We start from the raw sequence: 22,222 nt of genomic DNA, 5'->3' as shown, positions 1-22,222 counted from the left end.
ATATGCAGATGGTTTTTTTTTTTCATCAAATGGAAAAAAAAAGTAATTCTGATATTTTTTTCTGATACAAAAAAACTCTAAAATGTGATGAAAAAAAAACTGTAATAAAAATACTTTACAATGAAAATATGGACAATGAGTGATGGAAAAAAGGCTAAACTAACATGTATAAATTTGCAAAAAAAAAAAAAAGGAAATTCTAACAGATTCTTCATAGTTAAAAACACAACCAATTAAACCAGACAATTAGCAGGTAATAAAAGAGCATTTAGGGGAAGAAAAAAAAAACACCATATACATGTATAATACAACAGTGTAAAAAGAAAAAAAAAAGATAAAACAAATAAAATTATTTACAAGTTGAGTTTCTTTGTACAATTGGCTAGTTTGACTTTAAAAGTAGATTATGCTCAAGAGTAATCTGCTGAATAGATAATAATGTTATTGCTGTTGGTTTATGTTTCCCTTTATATTGTTTTTTTTGTTTTGTTTTTTCGGTACAGAAACATTGTTATTAAATTGAATGCACATTTATCAAAGTAATGCTTTTCAAGCAGAGGGAGAGAGTCACAGCTTTTGCATGAACAGGCAAAGCAGTCACATCCAGAAACATAAAAAAAAAACAAAAAAAAAAAAAACACTAATGCAGCAAACTGTACATAAGAATTACACATCAAACCCCTGTGCTGATAAAAACATCATCCCTCGAATCTGGGATTCATCGCCAAACCACAATGGTAGCACGCTCAGGAGTGAAGAGTTTTTGTTTTGTTTTGTTTTTTTTAAAAAAAAGGTACAGGCCTTTTTTTTTTTTTTTTTTACAGTATGTACCTGCTGGGTCGATCAGATCGAAGCATTCAGTTGAGTTGGCTTTGATCTGAAATGGAAACTCCCAAACAGTTGCAGAATACAGAGTTTGAAAAGCTATAAGCAAAGTGTAACATTGTAAACAACATATGCTCTGAGGACCTAATAACTTACAATGTTGGTAGCAGCAAACGTTAGTAAGGCAAACAAGAGTATATGGTATTTTTATTTTATTTTATTAAAACTTTACATTTTAAAAAAAATGGCTTTACGTATTATATGTAGATCAGATAGTGTAAGAGTCATTTGCAAAGTCCCTTAAGAACATAGTAGGCATTGCCTATGAATTGCAGGTGTTGAACAGTGTCCAAAAATGGGTTAAAAAAAAAAATACGCTGTACTGTAACTGGGGTAAAAAAATAAAAATAGCCTTGGTTTAGTGGTAAGTGACTTAGTGTCTTGAAAAACACAAACACTACAATACACAACATTGATATAAAGATGGTGAACGATAATGAAGCCCTGCAGTACAATGATTAATTTCTAAGAAGATCCAGTTTAAATCCAAATATGTATACTTCAAGCGTCTTGTATGCCGCAATCAATGTGGCACAATTATGGCTTTAAATTTTTTTTCCCCCCTCCAATGAGTTCCGCACCCATAGTTAAAAAGGAAAGTCTGAAGTATTCAAGAAGACCCTCATCTAATAGCTGAGGCATAATCTTCACGTCTTTTAATGGGGTAAGGAGCCCTGATATTCACGAGAGACCTTCTAAAAAAATTGAAGTAAATAGACTGATTTAAAAAAAGGCACACGCATCCACTAGGAAGGAAGGCACGGTAAAGAGTGACCTGTGTATATGGACAACTGGTGTCTAAAATTCAGAAATATAGTGGCTTTTTATAAAAGATATGCAAGGAACAAAAAAGTAACCCAAACGGGCATTTGTGAATGTAGCTCAATTGGGCTCAATTTCCAAAAATTTTTGACTTTCAAAACTTATGTATAAAACGCAGAGCATAGGTTCTAACTAGGATAAATGTAAATAACAAGCAAAAAAAAATAAAAATTGGATGTGTATGTTGACCAACGTTCTAAATTTTCTGTGGCAGAATGCGCTCAACCACCTATATATCCCACAGCATCAATTTCCTATGAGTAATTTCTGTTGCTCCACTTGCCCAACAGATTTTGGTTTCCTTCTAACTGGAGACAGATTGCACAACTTCCCCCTTCTACAGACCTAAAATCAGTGCTTGGGACTAGTACAGCTGAGAAACAAAACACAAAAAAAAAACACATTAACATTAATGCCCGTTCTGTGTTGTCCTAAGTGGCAGGTGTCTTATTTTCATGCATTTTGGTTAAAAAAAAAAAAATTGGAATAAAAAGAAATCAAAAATTAAAAAAAAAGTTATATAGACACCATAACTGAAATATTTTGCATTGCACCATGTAACAAAAAAGATACATTAAACAGCTGCAGAACTTAATGCATGCAAATGTGATGCAGGACCCTCCAGTACCAGCAGCATTAGGAAAGCTGCTCTGAGGACTGTACAATGAACCTTATTGTAAGGAGGTTACTCACTGGGGAAACATGACCTGTAGCGCAGCCTTTATGTAAATACATTCTATATGAGTTGAGGAACCCACTAGCAGCGAAAAGGTGGCCCCCAAGGAGACATACTGAAGACAGATAGGTAAATGAAACAAAAAAAAACATATTTGTGAGACCCTGCTTCATTGCATTGTGTGTGCAGAAACAAAAAAAATATATCAGTGGATATTATCAAAGGTGCAGTGTACAACGTAAGTTTACCAAGGGTTAAGTTGCTTCGAACATGGACTCCTCATTGAATCTGGTTAGAACACCAAGTATCAGGAGGCATTGTGCTGCTTTCACTACGACCACTTTTGGTGCCTCTTAGGAAATTGGCTTGTGTTCGAATTGACATGAATTGAGAATATTTTAAGAGTTGGTAGACCCATTATAGAACCTTTTGAAGAAGATGAGGCCTCATATACTAGAAGGTAATAAATGCAACACTAAGATTCAACATATGAGGAGATGCTCTGACTTTCGAGTGGCACTGCACCTTTGAGGTGGGTCACTTGTCTACCTATATTGTACACAAACTGCCCTCCAAGATTTATTATTTACAACCTAAAAAAAATTGTTGGATTAAGACCAGACCTTTGCAGTCCCATAAGCAATGCATCAGTTACCAAAGTTATTTTATTATTATTAGTTCTATGTATTTTTTTTTTTATTCTGACATCTTTTCATTATAGAATATTTTTTACACTTTTTTTTGTTTTTTAAAAGAGAAGTTAGTAAACTTTACAATAAAGTATAAATATTTCCTGTACATACGTAGCATGAAAGCCTGACATAACTGATAAAATGAAGACTGAGGTGGCTTCACAAACACATAAAAATTGGAAATAAAAAGTGAAACAGAGAACCCTGAAGAAACAAAAAAAGCGAAAAGAAATGTCTCTGCAACTGGACACAGAACTCTTCTCCGTAACACCAAAGATGGGCTGTTCAGAGCAACGGATGACCCTTTAGCTGCTATGGAGCCATCAAAGTTGAGGATTGCCTCCTAGTTCCCACTGGTATACAGGATTTCATAGTTCCACAGCAGCTGAGGAACCACAGGTTGTCACCACTGATTAAAAAGATGGCCACGTATGCCAACCGTGTCTACAAACTAAGCCGTAGACTGATGTCTACTATGACACAACTTGGCTATCTTCTCCAGGTTATATGTTCATAATAAGACTGGATTTGTTTCCACTACACCAATCCCCCCCCCCCAACCTGGGACTATCCAGCTGGAGAGCCACAGGTGAAGGACACTACAATACACTCACAATTAAGACCAGTTCACTCCTAATACAATCACTTGCCAGTCACCACCTACCCGAATACAAGATTGTTTACCCCTTCTCACAACGCAACTTTAACACTCCCAAAGATACGTCAAGCAACAAGCAAATAAGTTGGTCAAGTCAGTTTCTAAACTGTTCAACGGACTTTAGTATTAAGGTCATTCAATCCTTCCTAGCACCATAGCTGTAATTTGAGGATAGCTGTGATGGAATCACCCATTTGTTGGCTTAAGAATCCCAATATTAGATCTACTGTGTAAGGCGGCTATCAGGCGGACAGAACCATACAGATGCTCTTTGTAATAGGCCCAATAATCAGCCAATGAACTAACACTTGGATGTTGGTTTATCGAATCATTTTAGCAAGTTCAAGGAAAATCCTTGTCAGTCACACATCTCCAGGTATAATGGGGTGTGTAGCTGACAAACGATGGAATGAAAGGGCCCCATGAACAATCCAGAGATTGTTCGTGTGTCCTTGCCTGCACGATAATAGAGCTGTGCTCAGTCTCATCAAACAAGCACCAATGTTCAAGAATAGCACTTGTATGCGACCTGTCTAAGGAACTAACTAGGGTACTTGCCATAGATGTGTCCTGGTACTTAATATCCATCACAAAGCATAAGAAGCCATATTATGAGATGAATGACTATCAATGCAGCCAAAAATCACCCGTGTACAGGCTACATATTAGGTTATTATACTTAAAGGGGGTTTCTTCCAGAAACAGTGCTGCTCCAGTCCATGACTTGTGTTTGGTACTGTAGCAAAGTCCCATTCTCTTGAAAGGAACTGAGTTGCAATACCAGACAAAGCCTGGCCAGGGGTGATGCAGTTTTTGGTTTTACAAAAAAAAAAAAAAAAATCAACCCCAACTTATTGTGCTTTGTTGTTTATATGTTTTTTTGTTTTTTACTATGATGATGTTATGGCTTGTATGCAGAATACCATCCCCTAATTTCAGCTATCTGTATAGGGTATTTATCTGAAGCAGCATGATAGTGTTTGCATCTCTCTATTTAGTATTCAGCCTTGTGCCGTGTTAACATGCATTCGAAACACACCAACACAGTCATAAGAGATTAAATACTGAATTATGGAAAAGCAAAATGTAACAAAGCAAATTTTTGGATTTTTTTTTCCAACAGATTAGATTATAGAGACTTCCAAATACTTGCTGTACTTTTCACAAACTTTTAACAGTCTGTTAATATTCTTTGTTCCAATCTGATCCCTCCCTTTATACAACAAATCAGTCAAGAGGCCTGGAGATTCCTCATAACACCCAGAGATCTCTTTTCCAATATGGCGGGATTTAAAAAACACTGGTCAATACGGCTAAACAGTTCCATTTCCTTTTTATTTGTTGTTTTTGATTTTCTGTCTTTCACCCTCTCCTATATGTGCACAGATAAACCTGTCTCGGCGAAACAAACAAAAAATAGTATATATTATAGGTTAAAAAAATAAAATAAAAAAACCAAAAGGTGGAGCACATTGATAATTTCCAGGCAACAGAATCGGATGGAGAAGCCACTAATGTAGTAGAGTCTCTAATTCAAAGGGTTCAGAATTGATGGCTTGCTACCAATACATTGCACAGTCGACATGAATATGGCGTTGAGAGGAAGGGTGGATTCTGGAGTAGCAAGGAAGGGTTGATGTTTTTATAATAAACCCCCCAAAAAAGCCTGTAACAAGTCAGTTTAAAATTGTGCATCAAAGTTTCAGTTCTGTTATACAAAAAAAATTTCCCCCCCCCGTTTTAATATGGAGTCTTTAAAACGTCCTCATCATTTTAATATATTTTTTTATATTAAATAGCTTATAAGAAAATGTAAATCTCAAAGTGATCCAGGCAAGCGTAAGAATGATTTTTTTTTCTTCTTTTTTCAATTTTTTTTTTAAAGGACTGATCATGCTTGCTTTGTTTAAATCTTTGACTTGAATGCTGCGTTATCTTGTAGTTGACACATAGAAAAAAAAAATTATTATTTTTTTTTTTTTTAGCCTAAACGGCTCCTTTTATAAACACTCTGTCTGAGGCACAGTAAGATGTTGTGCTGTGTGGGATCAAACGAGGCATAGTTCAGTGCTTCTGTTGTATAGGATCTCGCATTTTCCACTCTTGTAAATGTTCATATTTATTAGTGCATGCTCAATGCACACACTCCATACACTCACACGTGCACCTATTCATGCATACATCGGACAACCTCCTCCTCTTCCTGTGCATATACGTAGAATTTTGTTTATGAATAGATACTTTTTTTCAGTTTTTTTTTCTTTTTTGCTTCAAAAAGGAATTTTTTTTTTAAATTTGCATTAGTTCTCAATGTCTTTTCGTGTGTGTTCACTGCTGGAAAGATTGGTGGGCTTGGCCCAAAGTTGTTCCTGTAGATCTTTGACAACTTTTTCCAAGTGTTCTCTGGCTTCTCGTTCCTGTACAAGATCTGTCCGCAGTTTCTCTCGGTCGCTGTCTGCATGCTGGAGTTTTGCTTGCAGTTCCTCTATCTAAAATAGGTTAAGTAAAAAAAAAAAAAAAATAGTTATAAAGAATCTCTTTAAGTAATACATTCTAGATGATTACAAATTTTGCTTTGGTAAATCTATTTCCTATAAAGCTACTCTAAGCTTAATGGTAAGTAATTCATAAATGACCTTTATTTCAAAAGGAAGTAAACTCAAGGATGTGATGCTGTAGCAGATGCAGCGTGTTTATCTCTGACCTCTTTCTGTATCTGCCATAGAAGGATGCTGGTTAAGTGACCCTACTCTGACCTTGAGAGAGGAAGCTGCATGCCCCTGACTGCTGCCTGTGAAGAAACACGCTGCTAATTATTTCACAAAGCAAGACGCCACTAGAATAGATTCTTTTTTTCTTTTCTACTCGCCTCAAAATTTTTTTTACCCCCTACAGTACAGAGGGCTGCAGCCACTGCCAAGACTTTAAAACTGATGGGCTATTGTTAGGATAGGCCTTAAGTATCAGATTGGTAGAGGAACAACATCTGGTACCCCCCCTCCCACCGTGATCAACTAAAGGGGCATCGATCTGCGTATTATTAGGCACAGCACCATATATTTTGAAGTGGCTATGCCAAGGAACTGCACTAATTTGCATTACCAGACACAAGCGCTACAAAATGTATGGCACTGTGCCTTATTAAGAGGCTATACCACAGTGGGTAAATTGGCTGATCGTTGGGGGTGCTGTGACTGAGACCTACACCGATCAGATGACCTTTCCTAAGGGTACCATTACACTGGCCCATGAAGGCCCGATCAATATTGTTTACTAGGCCTATTACACGGGCCAATAATCATTTAGCAAGGGCTGCACAGACATCATTAGCGATGTCTGTGCAGTTGTTGCCCAAACAGTTAATACCACTACCTGTTCATGCTCTGTCTTCTCTCGCGCTCTGCATGCTTCCCGTTCCTTGCAGTCTCTGAGCTGTAGGGCCGCTCAGCCAATCACTGACAGGGAGTGCCGCGGCCAGTGATTGGCTGAGCAGCCTGTCAGCTCAGAGACCAGCTTTAAAGCTGCAGCTGTGGCGATGGGATGCATGCTGAGCGCAGGAGAAGACCAGGAGTGTGGACAGGTAATGTATTAACTGTTTGTTAAGCCATTGGCCGCACGCTACTATTACACATATCGATGCATTCCCAATGGTTTTAGGTCAGGGCCTAAAGAAAAGATCAGCCGATGATCATTTCATCGTCTTATTGTTACCTCTATTACACGGAGCAATAATCAGCCGAATCGATTATCGCTTTGTGTAATAGGGCTCTTATGATAAGCCAATACCAAAATCTTTGAAACCTCTTTAAATTGGTATTCACATAGACCACACTTATTACCTAAATAAATTACGTAATATTTTTTTTCAGATTGGAAGGAGTTCAACCACTGGGACCCCATAGATACAATTATAATTTCCCAATACGACTAGGCCCGTACACTACTGCTTTACTCAACTCTATGGGACCAAATCGCCATGGGCTGCACTTGACCATCTTTGTTTCTGAGATGCACCATTCCCGTGATTGACTTTGGTTCTAACATTTGGATCCTAATCAATCACCTGTGGACAGGTGAAAAGCTATCTTCATGGAAAAACTTGCTAAGTAATGTAACACAATTAGCAGAAATCCATACCTACTGGATAGGAATTACCACAACGACCATCATTAGCTGCAATTTCTCATGTTGCCATGTAGCCCTTGCCATTAAAGAATTTGGGTGCACATAGTACTGAAAGTTCTGCAGCACTGAACGTTGTTACCTTCATCCAGATATGCAGGAAACTTACTAATACTTTCTTGGACAGTGTATATGCTAAAGACCTTTCGTTCTACAGTGCACCACGGGAATAGGTTTTCCTATAGGCACACAGCTGCAGCCTGGCACTTTATGTATGGTGGAAGTGACTTGCAGGTAACACCCTTTGCAGAGTTCTCACTCTGGTAATGTTTAGTCTGGAGGCCTCTTATCAGCTTAAAGCTGCGGAGGAAGTTCACATCATTTCCTGGTTTGGCATGTCTCACATCAGTAGAATCAGTCTACTCCCCTTCCCGTTATTGACTGAGTATTTTCAAAGCAGCATAAATTGTTTTCTCGTTTTGTAAGCGAGCTTACATACAAGTTTATATTCACGACTGGGATGTGACATAATCTCAGTAACTTGCCCTGCCGCTCTAACAGCTATAGTTTAATATATAAAGAAAAAAATGTATGTAAAAAAAAAAAAGTTACCTGAGCAGAGTATTTCGCCCGTATCCGGCCAGCCTCGCAGCCCTTGTCGCACACTCTGACTTGCCTGGCTTGTTCCAACTCTCGCTTCAGACGTAACCGTGATTCATTCGCCTCCTTCATTTTCTTCTCATTTTCAGCTCGGAGACGTTCAATTTCTTTTCTTAAGTTGCGTTTTGCTTCTGTTGCTTCCCTCAACTTCTCTTTCTTGGCAACACGGAGAAACTCCAACTCCTAATAACAACCACAAAAAAATTTAAAAAATAAAAATAAACCCTTTACTTAAAATAAAAGCACAAATATAAGTTTGAAAGCAATCTGTCTGCGCCATTGATTTACGACCCAATCAAGTAGGCGCCGGGGAATTAGGTTATAAATATAGGGAATGATGGGTATATAAATATAGGGAATGATGGGTATAAATGGGTGTAGATGATGGCAACCAATCAAAACAGAGCAAATAATTCAATTCGTAATCGTTCCACTTATGACGGGATTCACAACATAAATCATAGAGGGGAGGCAAAAATTGGACAAAAATGAGACTTCCTCTTGCTCCCTGATACGGACATGCACAACAACATATTTCTGTTAAGTAACACCCTGCAGCTAGGTCATGGGAAATCCTTTTCCCTTTACAATAATATGACATCCCAGCCAAGCCATTGTTAACTTCACTGCACTCCTGACTTTCTCTCCACTAAAATTAGGAACTCCATAGCGTGGGGGAAGGAAGCTGCCACGATTCATCTTGAAGACTGCAAGGAGCACTGCTGTCTCCTGTCTGGGGCGCCATCACCTCACAGGTGGAGAATGTGGGTTATTCTTAATAAAAAATTCCATCAAGACGACATAATAGTTGATTCACCTTTGACGCTACCGTTTCCGCTAAAGGTGCCTCAGTCTCCAGCTCATCCTTCCTTGGAAACAGTCTCTATGGTGCTTTCCTTCCTTTTTGTGTTATTACTGGCTAACCTAATACAGAGCAGGTTGCACCCTTTGAGACGTTTGCCAGGGATAAAAGAATTGTGACATAATAGCATATTATCTCACGCAACAGGTGTACCACTATATTGCCAGCTACGCCCACTTCTTATCGTGCAATGCCTCCTTTCCCAGTACTAAATCACCTAATGCTAGAGATGAGCGAACCCGAGCGTTCGGCATTTGATTAGCGGTGGCTGCTGAAGTTGGATAAAGCTCTAAGGTTGTCTGGAAAACATGGATACAGCCAATGACTATATCCATGTTTTCCACATAGCTTAAGGGCTTTATCCAACTTCAGCAGCCCCCGCTTATCAAATGCCGAACGCTCTGGTTCGGATGAACTTGAGCATGCTCGAGGTTCGCTCGTCTCTACCTAATGCAAAAACGGAAATATTACCTGCTGGAGACTCCGTTTGGCCTGCAACGCTGCATTAAGTTTCTCTTCTTGTTTCACCCTCATTTTAACTACTTCATGGAGAAACTTTTCTTTGGCTTCCTTGGAATCTAGACCACTGTCAAGGGCTTGCCGTAGGTGCTCCAACTCTGCCTCAAGTCCGCTGCTGTGAGAGTCACCATGATGTGCCCCTTCAAAGGAAGGGTTGATTACTGTTGGGGCCAACAGGCCTGGAGAACTCAACTCCTTGGCTGAGCTTGAGGATGTGAAGGAAGGAGAGGAGAGCGAAGACAGCGAAGAGGTAACTAAAAGACAGGAAAAACCAAGATAATAAGAACGGATATAACCAATTGCTTCTTGCTTACTTAACGTCTACACAAGCGAATAGGTCAAGTACATCTTTTAAACCAAGAGAACAGCAATTCATAAACAGTGGAAGGAAATGACAAAAGCTACTCAAACAAAATCGGATTCTCCATCCTGCATCTCGGAGGTATGTTATACTCAGAAGAAAAAAACGGAACGAGTAGGCAGCCATTGCCATTATCGGGAAAATAAACTTCAAAAATATACTTTCTTGGATTTTTTTTTTCTTTAAAGTGCAGCAAAACAATGACCATGATCTATAAAGGCAAGTTAAAGCCTTTCCCACAATACTTTAATATTCATGAACATCTGAATTCAATTAGAAGTGTGACAAATTGTAATCTTGTGTAATATACAAACTAACGCCTAAAATGTCAGCAATAAAAATTCCTGCCCAGAACTCCTGTGTATGGCACAACACAGTATCACAGGAGAAGTACAACACGACCTGAGTGTGACCCAAGTGATTCATCCACCAGGCAAGGTGATACCCAGCTTCAGAAGAACAGCACAGATTAACTCCTGGAACCTGACTCGTAAACATAATCCATTTTATCTTTGATCTGTAATTTCAATTTCATAACCCACCCGCCAAGCTGTATACAACAATCATCATTTACAACCAACGCAATTATTTTTGTGAAGGTCCAAGAGAGAATACTTGCACAGCAAACTGCCAATCGAAGCTGATAAAAAGTTATTCCCAGAGTAATCTGATACTTTTTATACTAGTGGCCATATCATGCTCTGAAAAGTAATAAAAGTAATAAATAAATAAAAAAAAAATCAACTCACACTTACATTCTTCTCTACTTTCCACCTCGATTTCTGTTTCAGACTCCTTTTCTTCTTCCCGGGTTGGGGCAGGAGGGGCTGGGACCTCCGGTGCCGGAGGCAATTCTGCGGTGGGCCTTCGTTTCCGAGACTGTGCAGGACTACTTGATGCCTGAATGCTTCTTGGCACAGTTGGGGCACACAACGGACTTGTGATGACTTTCTGTGGGGCAGGAGGTGCCAGAGCGACATTGGGGGCAACCAGGTGCTCGAAGCTCTTGTAGCTGTAAAAACTGTCACAAAACAAAATCATAAAATTGAAGCCAATTTTACAAAAGGACTAGCATAAATAAAAATCGTAAGGTTCAATGAGAACACAGTGATCTTACCCATCTCTGATCAGGGCAGGTAATTCCTTCTCATTTGCTGAAATGGCAGGGGACCAGGGCCGGAAAGCTGAAAGGCGCTGGCGAGGGTGACTATATGCTGGATTCTAAGTCAAAAAAGAAGAAAAAAAATAGAATGTTTAAAATAAGTGCATTTAAAGCATCATTCACAACATCCAAGAGCTTATGCATCCTTAACATAACATCCAAGGATTACAAATAATTGGCAAAAAGTAGCTGCCCCCTACTGGGCAACATTTGCAATGGCAATAGAATTTGGTTTCTTCTTCAAGGTTAACCAGACTCGACAGTTATATTAAACTCATGGAGGAAATTTTGAAAAGATTTTGTTCATGTTTTTTATTTTAAAAACTGCAAACACAACGATCAAAAATTTTAACCTGAAAAAAAAAAAAAAAAAAAAAAACTACATAGTTGGCCAAGTGACAGATTTCCTATCACCTGTGCGGTACACCTGACAAATTACAGTCTGTGGTTTTGGCTATCATGAGCATTCACCGGAGAACGTCCCTCGATCCCTTCCTTAGTTTGTCATGCTGCCTTTAATTGCTTAGCAACTTTCACTGGCGGGGATCAACCAGATTAGATTTGCCTGCCAATAAATAATATCAAGATCCTGCTGGTTTTATGGGAATTGGGGAGAGGGGGTGTTGCTTTCAGCTTGCACAGTCTCTAAGGCACTAAAAAGCCACTAACCTCATCTACTACATGTGCCAAAGCACTTTAACAGAAAAGAAAAGACTCTTCCCATAGTCCCATAGTGTTAAAATGTCATGCTAGCATTTCAAGACTTAACACCACAAGTCGTCTTCCCATCCCTGTCGCTCACCTTGCTGGAGTTTGACAAATTCCGTAACCAACTCGAGGATTTGTCTTTTTCTGCTGAGCTAGGGGAGTGGATGATGGATTCATCAATTTTTAACTTTTTAGGCGGAGGTTCAGAAGAAATCTAAAATAGAAAAAAAACATCACATTAGTTTTAATAAGAAACTTGATACCATATCTTGTATGTGTGCTATATAAGTGATATATGATGTAGCAGTGCTGAATTTGATAATTAATGCTTTCGAGCAATGAGTATATCTTGCTAACACTCTTGTGCCAAATGGCAAACTCCTCTCTAGTTATGGGCACAAAAAGAGTCCTTATGTTATGCAAGATCATTTAGGACTCTACTAGGCCTAGTTAAGGCATACATGTGATAAGACAGAACAAGGAGTTTCGACAAGGAACTACACATTTACAGAAGTCTTTTCTGCTAGTCTGAAGTTCCTCAAGAAGTAGTCTCACTGCACAACTGAAAATAACTTGTGCCATGTCTCCTGTGAACAGTGTCATGTGGCATGGTATTTCTGACTATAAAGGGTAAACCCGTTCCTGGCCCTAAACCGGCCCTCACCTCACAGAACTTTCTTTTCTCCCTTTTCAAAGCACCAATAACATTACGAGAGGCCAAAGATGACTTCACCGTGCTACTGATTTTAGCAGTGACAGAAATGGAACTGGTCAGGGTGAGTGCCCCCTCCGAACCCGCCCTGAAAATGACAAATGTCTGCTTTTCTGCCTGCACATAGAAGGAATATTTTATGTGGTGTGAATCAGGAACAGCGTGAACAGCGCAGACTGTGTTTATTTGTCACGGTTGTTATGAAGATGACTTCACTTTGCCACAGCTGCACTGGATTCTGGGTAAGATGCCAAATCCTGCTTTGACTTTTCCACAAGTGGTTTGATGCTTGGACTGTAAATCACCCAAAAGCATAGAAGAAACCTCTTGGCAGAAGCTACAATTCCTTTAGCGCAAACACACAGTGAGAGTCATCAAAAAAACACAAACCTGCAATGTTGGTGCCTTAAGATGGTGTGACGCCTAAAAGGTGCCCACTCTTTCAATAACCGCCAAGCAGGCCTTTCCCAACCTCTTTATACACATGAATATTCAACATGGTTGTAAATAGAGATGGGTAAGGCAAGCTGCTGCCAGACAGCTCTGGTGGCAGCCTTTCCACCTTGGAAGAAAAGATTTGGGCAGTCCAAATCCAACACGGCTCACCATTCTCTCCCGACGACTGCTCGGGGAGAGTTGGGAGGCACTTGTACACCTAAGAGTTGTCCAAGCCTGGTTGGACGACTTTTGACTAAAGTGTATGGAGGCAAGTGGTGTAGGTTTAAAAGTTAAAAAGGTAGTATGTGTGTGTGTGTGTGTGGGGGGGGGGGGGGGGGGGCACCAAAGAACCAATCTGCTGAATTAGATACCAATGTTATAAATGAATGTGTTAGATTAAAGGAGGGTGTATTTGGAAATTTAGGAACACCTCTGCCCTAAGCTATATAGAGACATTCTGGTACTAGATGAACTTACATCTTGAGAAGTGAAATCAATATACGGGGAAACTGGTGGCACGGATATAATGAGAGGCAAGAATGTAAAAAGGTGGGACATTTTACTAGGAACACGCATGACAAGGCAAGCATAAGAAAGACTATGCAGGCAGGCCTCACAGAAATACCGATGAAGTGTTTGAGTTTGTAAAAAGCAAGCTATGGCAAGCCAATGCTCGGAGTGTAGGTTACAAGCCCAAACAAGCTGCGAGCAAAGTTTTTACACCAAAAAGAAAACAGACAAAGAAAAAAAAAAAAGGTCAAGTAAGTTTACAAAGCGCGGTCCTCTAGTGTCCAACACAAAGATAGTGCATAGTAACCAACCTAAACCACTAGAGGTGTAAACTCCTACATAACTACAGTATATATGTACCCTTCAGGAAAATCTGGTTGTTGGCATATACATACATATCTGGTTGTTGGCCCCCCCGACAATGATCTGTCATTGCTAAATGCAGAAAAAGAGGAGGTAGTTTTTCTGAGCAGACTTAGGGTGAGGTCTTCCTGTTTCACTACAATCTCTTGTGAGCAGCAAAAACCTAAGAGGTTCTCACCAACAGCAAAACCACAACACCAGGCGCCGGTCTAATAGTTCTTATTTATTTGTTTAAAGAAAACCTCAAAAAAAGTTGTAAGTCTCTTTTTCTCTCCTCCTGTCAACGTGCTAGACAGAATATCACAGTTTTTTGATGTAAGCTGATCAAGCAAGCAGCCCAGACTGTATAACATAATGGTCCTAGGTAAGCCCATTTGCGGTGACCCAGATGCGAGGAAAAAATTTCAAAGCAACCTGACATGAGATTGTGAAGAGCGGCAGAATCTAGTTAAAATTAATATGAAATAAGGCGTTTGCTTCTAGTATGTACTTAGATGCTCTCGGAGCACTGAATGGCAAGCCTCATGGGAAGTAAGGACAAGTAATCAAATGGTACATTGTAGCATTTAATCGAGAAAGCGAGAGAGAAAAAAAAAAGCAAATCCAGGAATCCGCCTTTCAGAAGAAGACACAACATACCATGCAGCTGCTTCCAGGCAAGCAGTGTCTGGATACCATTGTACTAGACAAAACAGACTTTGCCACTAAACTTGGAGAGGCAGTATGTGTAATCAGAGACACCCAGTGTCTGAAGTGTGGATGAGACAGTGAATAAGAACAATTGTTCTATTTAATACGCTTTCATGGCCTGAAGATCCTCCCTCCCTTTGTGTTTCAATATGAGCTCTTCTGTGCAGATATATGATACGTGTATCATTACTATACATTGTGCTTTGAAATACAATTGTGTGAATTTTCCATTTAGGGCAAGTCGAAGATTAAACCAGTTGAATATTAAGTTGAATACTTTTTTTTCACAACCTTTCGATAGCCCGGTATGCCACTTCTACTAATATCAAGGATAAACAGGACACTCTTTCCAATGAACCAATTGGTAAGAACAGTAGACTGCCTTAAAAAAATCCTCCTTGATAGTTGCAGAGCCAAAAAAAAAAAAAATCAAAAAAAGCTATATATAGGAAGAAAGTACCACATACCTCAAATGATTACACAGTGTTCTGCAAAGGCTTTAAATCTTCCGGAGCAAATAAAATGACTGGAATAGTTTATGTCTTCTAGGAAAATGCCAGGCAATAAAAACTTGTAAAATACAATATTACCTCATTTATGCAGTTTTTACTAGAGCAGGAAGCTACAAGACATGCATAGTGATTCGAGGCAAGTCCGAGGCAACAGGAAAACAAAGTGGCGTACTTGTAATGCGTGAGAAAAAAAATGCACGCCAGGTAAATCCAGCTAGAACACACAAGTTACGAAAGCTGGGACGTCGTAGTGACCTCAAGTTGTTTACGAATGATCTTTCAGAAGAGAACATTCTTAGAATGTTCCCAGAAAGAATGCTTTTCCTTCTTCCAATGTAATGTATGGTCACTTAATCGTAAGGCCAATACAGACGAAAATGTGTCCAAAAAGACCTCTCAACCATCAACCTACTACTATCTAAAGTGTATGGCTGCCTTTAGGATAGAATTAGACTTGAAGGAACTATAGGGCAATGCACGGGTTCGCTCTCATATGCACTACCAATGTAACCCACCACTTCCACTCATAAAAAATGTTGTTTGCTTATTAAGCAGTCCATTCCCATCACAGGAGACATCATCTGTGGACTCCAAAATAAAGAAGTGAGAATAGACAGGGAAGCGTCTTTAAGACATGGCCAGACTGGCTTTTTCGACTTAGAGTCTTCTGATATCGTCTATGGGAAAAGCTATAGTTGTACATGTATCAAACATTGTCATCCACGATTTTCTACGAATCAGTAAAATATACCATTTACACGTTTTTTTGCATATGTTTGCAGACTGGTACAAACTAAAGCCCCCCATCCAAGTCGGGAGTAGGGATGGTCCGAACATGCCGAACATGGTTTCGTATGAACCTGAGCTCTCGGCATCTGATTCCCGCTGTCTGCCCGCTCCGTGCAGCGGGTGGATACAGCGGGAGGACAGTCTAGAAAACTGGGATACAGCCTATGGCTATGTCTGTATCCCAGTTTTCCAGGCATTCCTCCCGCGGTATTCAACCTTTCCACGGAGCAGGCAGAAACCCGGAATCATTGCAGAGAGTTCGGGTTCGTACGAACCCGAACCGAACCAGGTTCGGACCATCCCTAGTCGGGAGCAAATAATTGACTCATCCACACAAATGTGTGCTATCTCTGCATCATGCCTTCCCCCTGGCTCACTGTTGAATGAATCTCTACAATAGTTTTGTTCTGTTATAAACTAAAGGAAATAACAGTCTCTGAATAAGCTGGGAGAAAATGTGCGTTCTTTGTTGTTTGTTGAGTCACCATTGCTAAATCATAGCTCCGTCAGTCAACCCGACCACCAACAAGTCATTCGTTGGTAGGATTTGTTGGCATCTGCACTTGTATCGGCCCACGTAATGAGGCTGAAATTTTAGATAAGTAATGTCACACCATCCTGTGCATACTTTCCTCTTGCGTCTATCACCAAGCAGTGGATTTGTAAAACATACACCTACGGCGTATGATTAGTTCTGCAAGAAGGAATTTTTCTGTTTTAATTTATTTAAGTAACACCAATTGTGAGAAGGGTGGACCAAAAACGTTGGCCTGCTGCCAACGTATAAGGCAGGTCAAGAGACGGCAGTAAAGGGGATAGTGTAAGGGAAGTGCACTTTCCTTTGGTGCTTTGTTTGGCAAGAACTGTGTGGGAACTTTGTGTTGTATGTTGACTACTGCGGAGGTGTTTGCACACTACTATGTGTAGAGAGATATAAAGGCACAGGAATCTTTAGAATTGCCAAAACCGATGGTTGAGTTTGTTTTTTTTACAGGGTCTGAGAATTGATGTGTAGCATATATAGATGGTATAGAAATAGAACCACTTTACAGCAGTCAATGTTTTACCAGGAGACCTGGCACCATCATCATGGGGGGGGAGGTCCTGTATTTTTTATTTTATACAATCATTCTGCCCTATAGTCGGGAACAAAATAAATAAATCTCCAACCATGCGCTGCTGAGAAGCTCAGGAAATTCTTTTTATTTATTTTTTTACCTGGATGCACAGCTAATGGACATTAAAATGTATTGATTCGGGATCAGCAGAAGCCAGTTCAACCTGCATTACGATCCTGTGCTTTCCCGAAAGCATTAACAAATTACACACTAAACGACACGCTTTATATATTAACTCTTCGTCGTCTCTGTCGGGGCCAATCGATACCTTTCCACAGTGCAAAGCAAGTTCGCAGACTCATGTATTTGCATGAAATCTCTCGTATGGTGTATTAAGGGGATGGCTGGAGCCATAAGTGATGGCAGAGACATAAAGCCCATAGACATGTTCAATAATGGACTGGTTTCGTAAGTCCTGTAAAATAATTAATACGGGATACTTCCATAGTTTTAAGTTAAAAAAAAAAAAAACACTATACACAGCAGATGCATGAAGACGACTTAGCCCATGAAAATCTCAGCTAGCTTAATTACTTTAAATAATTGTCATGACTTTGGAAACCTCCACGCGGCTTTGAGGACAAAGCTAGTCAACCAATTACGGTCTTAGACTTTGAAAGCTCCTTTGGCTGCCTTTAGGTACATCACGTGTTCACTGTACAAGATGCTGCACCCAGGGGGAGACGGAAAAAGCCTACCTGCTAGTCTCTATGCAATTATCCAATGCAGCATGGAAGGATCTGATTTTGCTCTTGTGCTTAGAGGGATGGAACTTGTTTTAACAGAGCAGAGGAAAAGCATTTAGATGCTCAATGCATGTGCTTAGCCTCACAGAGTACAGCTCCTTAAAAATATACAGCATGTCAAGACTCGTGGGAGATTTAAATGGCAGCCTTGCAGGCGCCTAGATAGACTAAGGACTTAACTAGTCTATTTCAGATTGGGCTATTTAACCAAATAGCTGCCAGTAACAATTTTCACTTAGGTTGAAATCAAATCGTGAAGAATACCTATGCACTGGGCCAAACACCATTGACAGTCATATAGACTTTACCTATGTAGTTTGCACGATTGGCGTTGCTTTTAGTATAGCAATCAATGTGCAGGAATGTCATGCCCAGGTTCAAGGGGAGACACGATGGTTAAGAAGATTTCTCTGTGATGAAAGGATTTACCCAGGTCAGTGTAGTGATCAAATCCCAGACAGATCGTTCAGTCCTTGCAGGTCAGCCTGCCGTATTAAGCCTCTCTTTTCAAGACCAATTATATTTAATGTCTGCTTCCAGGGCCAGCGGAAAGGGGGATGGATAATGCCAAGGAGGATTCTAAGCCCCCATCTACATATGCTTGCATAAAGAGAATCCGTAAAATACAGTGACAACTGGAGGCTGTTCCCGACATCCCAACTGTTCCCAGACCTGCAGCGATACTATCTGCACTCTATTCTTGGAGTTACAAACAGTGCTCTTGTGCTGTCATAGGAACTGCAGTTAATATTCCCTCTGGTGCAAAGACTTCAGCTCTGTGAAGATTCCTTTTGTCTACTATAATTACAGAGGCTGATGTCTTGATACATGTGTTTTTTTTATGTTTAAAGCTTTAAAACGATACCATCACACACAAAAAAAGCATTAAAATAGAAAATACACACAAAAAGATCAGAAATCCATTTGGTGTTTTAGTGCAAGGAATATAGACCTTTCCAAAAATATTTAACTTTATTTCGCACAAAGGCTACAAATATCAAACTGTCCCAGGCACATGACCACCATCATCCGCAGTCAACGGGAATGCAATACTGCATTACTGCATTACTCAGTCCAGTCTGTATACTTGTGCAGATATTTCTACATCTCAGCCGCTCTCTTGGTTGTGGGTGTTTAGCGTGAGAACCTGTTTACAGAGTCGTTTGTAGTAGAACAGATAGTAAGTTTTGCAAGTGCAAACTCCAGGGGAACCATGTAGTGTGTGTTGACATAGCGGCACCTTGAACTTGCATCATATTCTGCTGAACTGTAGACTGAACCCACTCAATTGCAACACAGCAGTGTATTTTAGAGGCCTCCACAGCTTTTACTTTACAGAAGGAAAAAAAAAATGTAGATGTCACTCAAAAGGAATCACAAGTAATTTTGCCTCTTCCTTTAAGAGATGTGGCCTACTGTTACGGCCTATGAGCTTCCTGTGGTGCGCATGAAGTATTTCCTAAAAGGCTAAGATGTAGGTGTGTACAGATTCCACCACATGACTCACTGCTGTATGGATCGTTTTACACAAGTGTTTGAAGGCATCTTTATTGGAGGCCCTGGAAAGGCCTTCAACGCACCATAAGCTTACACAAAAATAAAAGTAACTAAAAAGGATATGATTATATACCATACATGTTTGCTGCAGTGCAAACCTGCTCAACGTCAGCAAACACGGTAGTTTATTTGTGCGACGCTGGTAATAAGGGCCGATTGTGACCGACCAGCGTTAAAACATGCTGCCCAATGTGTGATCTCGACAAAATCTGTTCTAGTCAGTAATGGGGGGGAACTTCTCAATAAACCCACAGTGTCTCCTAGACTACAGAGGCACCATTCATCCGAATATTACTGGAGGTTCCTCTGACCCCCTTTTTGGTAAGGGCTGTGTAAATGCGCTTCCTGAGGAGAAACGGGGCAGCCATAAATTCTTTCACATCAATGCCGCTCTGCTAATGCAGTGCTGAGGTTGTAGCTTTTCCCTGTCCTCTCTTTCCACTTTGCCTTATGTCAAATCAAATTACATGAACAATCAATTTTTCTGTCTAGCCATTTTTTCCGTACGCTCGCGCCTTGCAGGGGGTGGAGGAGGAGGGAGCTGGGTGCCTGGCCTCTTGCCAGAGATTCATCAATAGGCAGTCTCCACGTGTGGTGGAACTGCATGGCGACAATCTGTCCTCTCTCTCTCTCTACTTACATTCTGGCTGCTGTCCAAGCCTCACACCTGCTTGGTAACAGTGGAGCCCACTCAAAATTTTAGCAAGGGGTGTGAAATAAAATTAGGCAGAGGTGCAGAGAATGAGCGAAGGACTCCAGCGGTCAAGAGGCACGTTATGCAGAGAAATCACAGGCACCGTGTCCTTTGCAAACATCAAGCTTCTTTTTGTTTCAATTAAGCCACAGGGAAAGTACAATCTGGAAAATCTATAATTATGTGGGTGTTTTCCAGGCAGTCAAACAACTATGGTAGATCAGAAAAGCAAAACAATGTTGAAATAGTTTTTGAAAGGGGAAAAAAAAAATGGAGAGTATGCTGCTGCTACGGGGGACAATACATTTCAATATCTGCAATTTAACAGACCAAAAAAAAACAAAAACTAAATTCAACACAAACCAAAAAGACCCCAAAACAATATTGTGTTGCATAACAGCAAATAAAAAGGGGTAAATATGTGCTTTGAACAAATGGCTATACACCGGATGTGAATGAGGAAAGAGAGAGAGAAAAAAAATGGACTGTAAGAACATGTCCCTAGGGAGACAGCAACCATAAAGAAAAATTCTGACTTGGAGAGAAACACAAGCTCCATGGAGACTAAGAGGGGTGACAAAAGGTCACTGCCTTTCAGGAGCATTCCAGTGGGTGTGCAAGGGCCTAACAGAGAACGTTCAAGCCCATAAGGGTCACCACAGCCCTGTTTTCTGGGCTGGAGTTCAACCTGAGGTAAATGGCTAGACAAGGGCCAATAAAAACAGCAACTCTTTCACTAAAAAGGAGGACACTGATTCTTAACTCTTTGTTCAAGTTGATGACCAGACACAATAAATGCTTGGTGGCTAAATCGAGCCTCACAAAAAAAGGCATAATGCAGGATTAGTGCCGATTGCTCATTTACCAGGCACATATCTAGCCAGTTCCAGAAGGTGGGGTGTAAGGGTCATTTTTTTTTTAACCCGTCCCTCCAGGTCTATAGAATTCCATATAGAATTATTTGCTCTAGAAATACTTTTCCTAAAAATAAAAAAAAAACATTCAGTTGCTATGAGTGACAGCCCTGTTGTGCGGAAAAAGATAAAAAAATTTAAAAAAGCTAAGCCACAACAAAATGCAATCCTTTATTCTCAGCACTCCCAGTGGAGCTGATGGCTGTTCTTTCAAGCTTCTGAGGCTGTTTTACATCAGACATTCCAGCGACATTACTTGCCAAAGTTGTGGGGTGTACAAGTTAATGGAGTTCTGGCACTGCGCCCTTCCTCACAAAGGATCAATATGCAACAAGCAAACTTTTCCATTCAGGATTAAAGGAAATGTTGCCCAAGATGAGAAAGGCAGAATGAAATACAGGATGTTGTGGTCACAGCACTTGGAAGGTTTATACAGTAGGAATCCAAGTTAATTAAAAGAGAATGTTTTAATATGAACATCAAGGAAGCAAGACTTTTTGTTTATGGCAGTGATGCTTAAAATATATTTTCTTAGACAAGAAAAAAAATACAAGGTCTTCAGAGTGGTCATTAGGTACAACCCATTTGGTGGACACAAATGCGTGAGGTCAACAGATATGTTCAACTTTAGTTCCATACATCTTAGAAGAAGAAAACGAAGAAGACGAAGAAGAAGAAAAAAAAATTCACATGGGTGTCATATGGATGCATTTTACAAGTTATGGCCTGAAGACCCACAATGACTGCTGGCAGTTCAGGTCATCAGACCTATGAACAGGCCACAAAGTACAGCGCTGCTATAGATGTGTCCATATGACGCCCATGTGAAACGGTCCTAAAAAAGAATTCTGAAGGCGAAAACCGGAGCAATGTTTAACTCAATAAAAACTTGCATTCCACCCTTGGATGCTGTATGTCTTCTCATCATGTGAACAGACCTGACATCATTAAAATTCCTGACCCAGTTTGTAAAGTTTACAAAGATTTATTTCTTTTTGGGAAGAAAAAAAAAAAATTATTCTTGTCACGACTCATCCAGTAGAAAAGAGGAT

At 40.0% G+C, this 22,222-nt stretch overlaps 1 protein-coding gene across 2 annotated transcripts in view; it reads right to left on the bottom strand.

Annotated features, from left to right (window-relative positions):
• Window positions 1-1,029: 1,029 nt before the first annotated feature.
• The window catches only part of SKI (SKI proto-oncogene), a 70,527-nt gene continuing 49,334 nt past the window's right edge, over window positions 1,030-22,222 (bottom strand). The window contains exons 2-7 of one of the 2 annotated variants that reach the window (XM_069946514.1): window positions 12,222-12,341; window positions 11,375-11,478; window positions 11,007-11,278; window positions 9,849-10,150; window positions 8,468-8,698; window positions 1,030-6,222 (exon numbers count right to left, since the gene is read on the bottom strand). In XM_069946514.1, coding sequence (XP_069802615.1) covers window positions 6,034-6,222; window positions 8,468-8,698; window positions 9,849-10,150; window positions 11,007-11,278; window positions 11,375-11,478; window positions 12,222-12,341 — 1,218 coding nt within the window. In that variant the 3' untranslated portion in view covers window positions 1,030-6,033. The remainder of the gene's footprint in view (window positions 6,223-8,467; window positions 8,699-9,848; window positions 10,151-11,006; window positions 11,279-11,374; window positions 11,479-12,221; window positions 12,342-22,222) is intronic. The other variant, XM_069946515.1, reaches the window with a different exon arrangement.

The sequence above is a fragment of the Dendropsophus ebraccatus genome, chromosome 12, assembly GCF_027789765.1.
Source record: "Dendropsophus ebraccatus isolate aDenEbr1 chromosome 12, aDenEbr1.pat, whole genome shotgun sequence".
Lineage (NCBI taxonomy): Eukaryota > Metazoa > Chordata > Amphibia > Anura > Hylidae > Dendropsophus > Dendropsophus ebraccatus.
The sequence above is the reverse complement of the archived record's forward strand: the minus strand, read 5'-3'. Positions and strand labels throughout refer to the sequence as shown.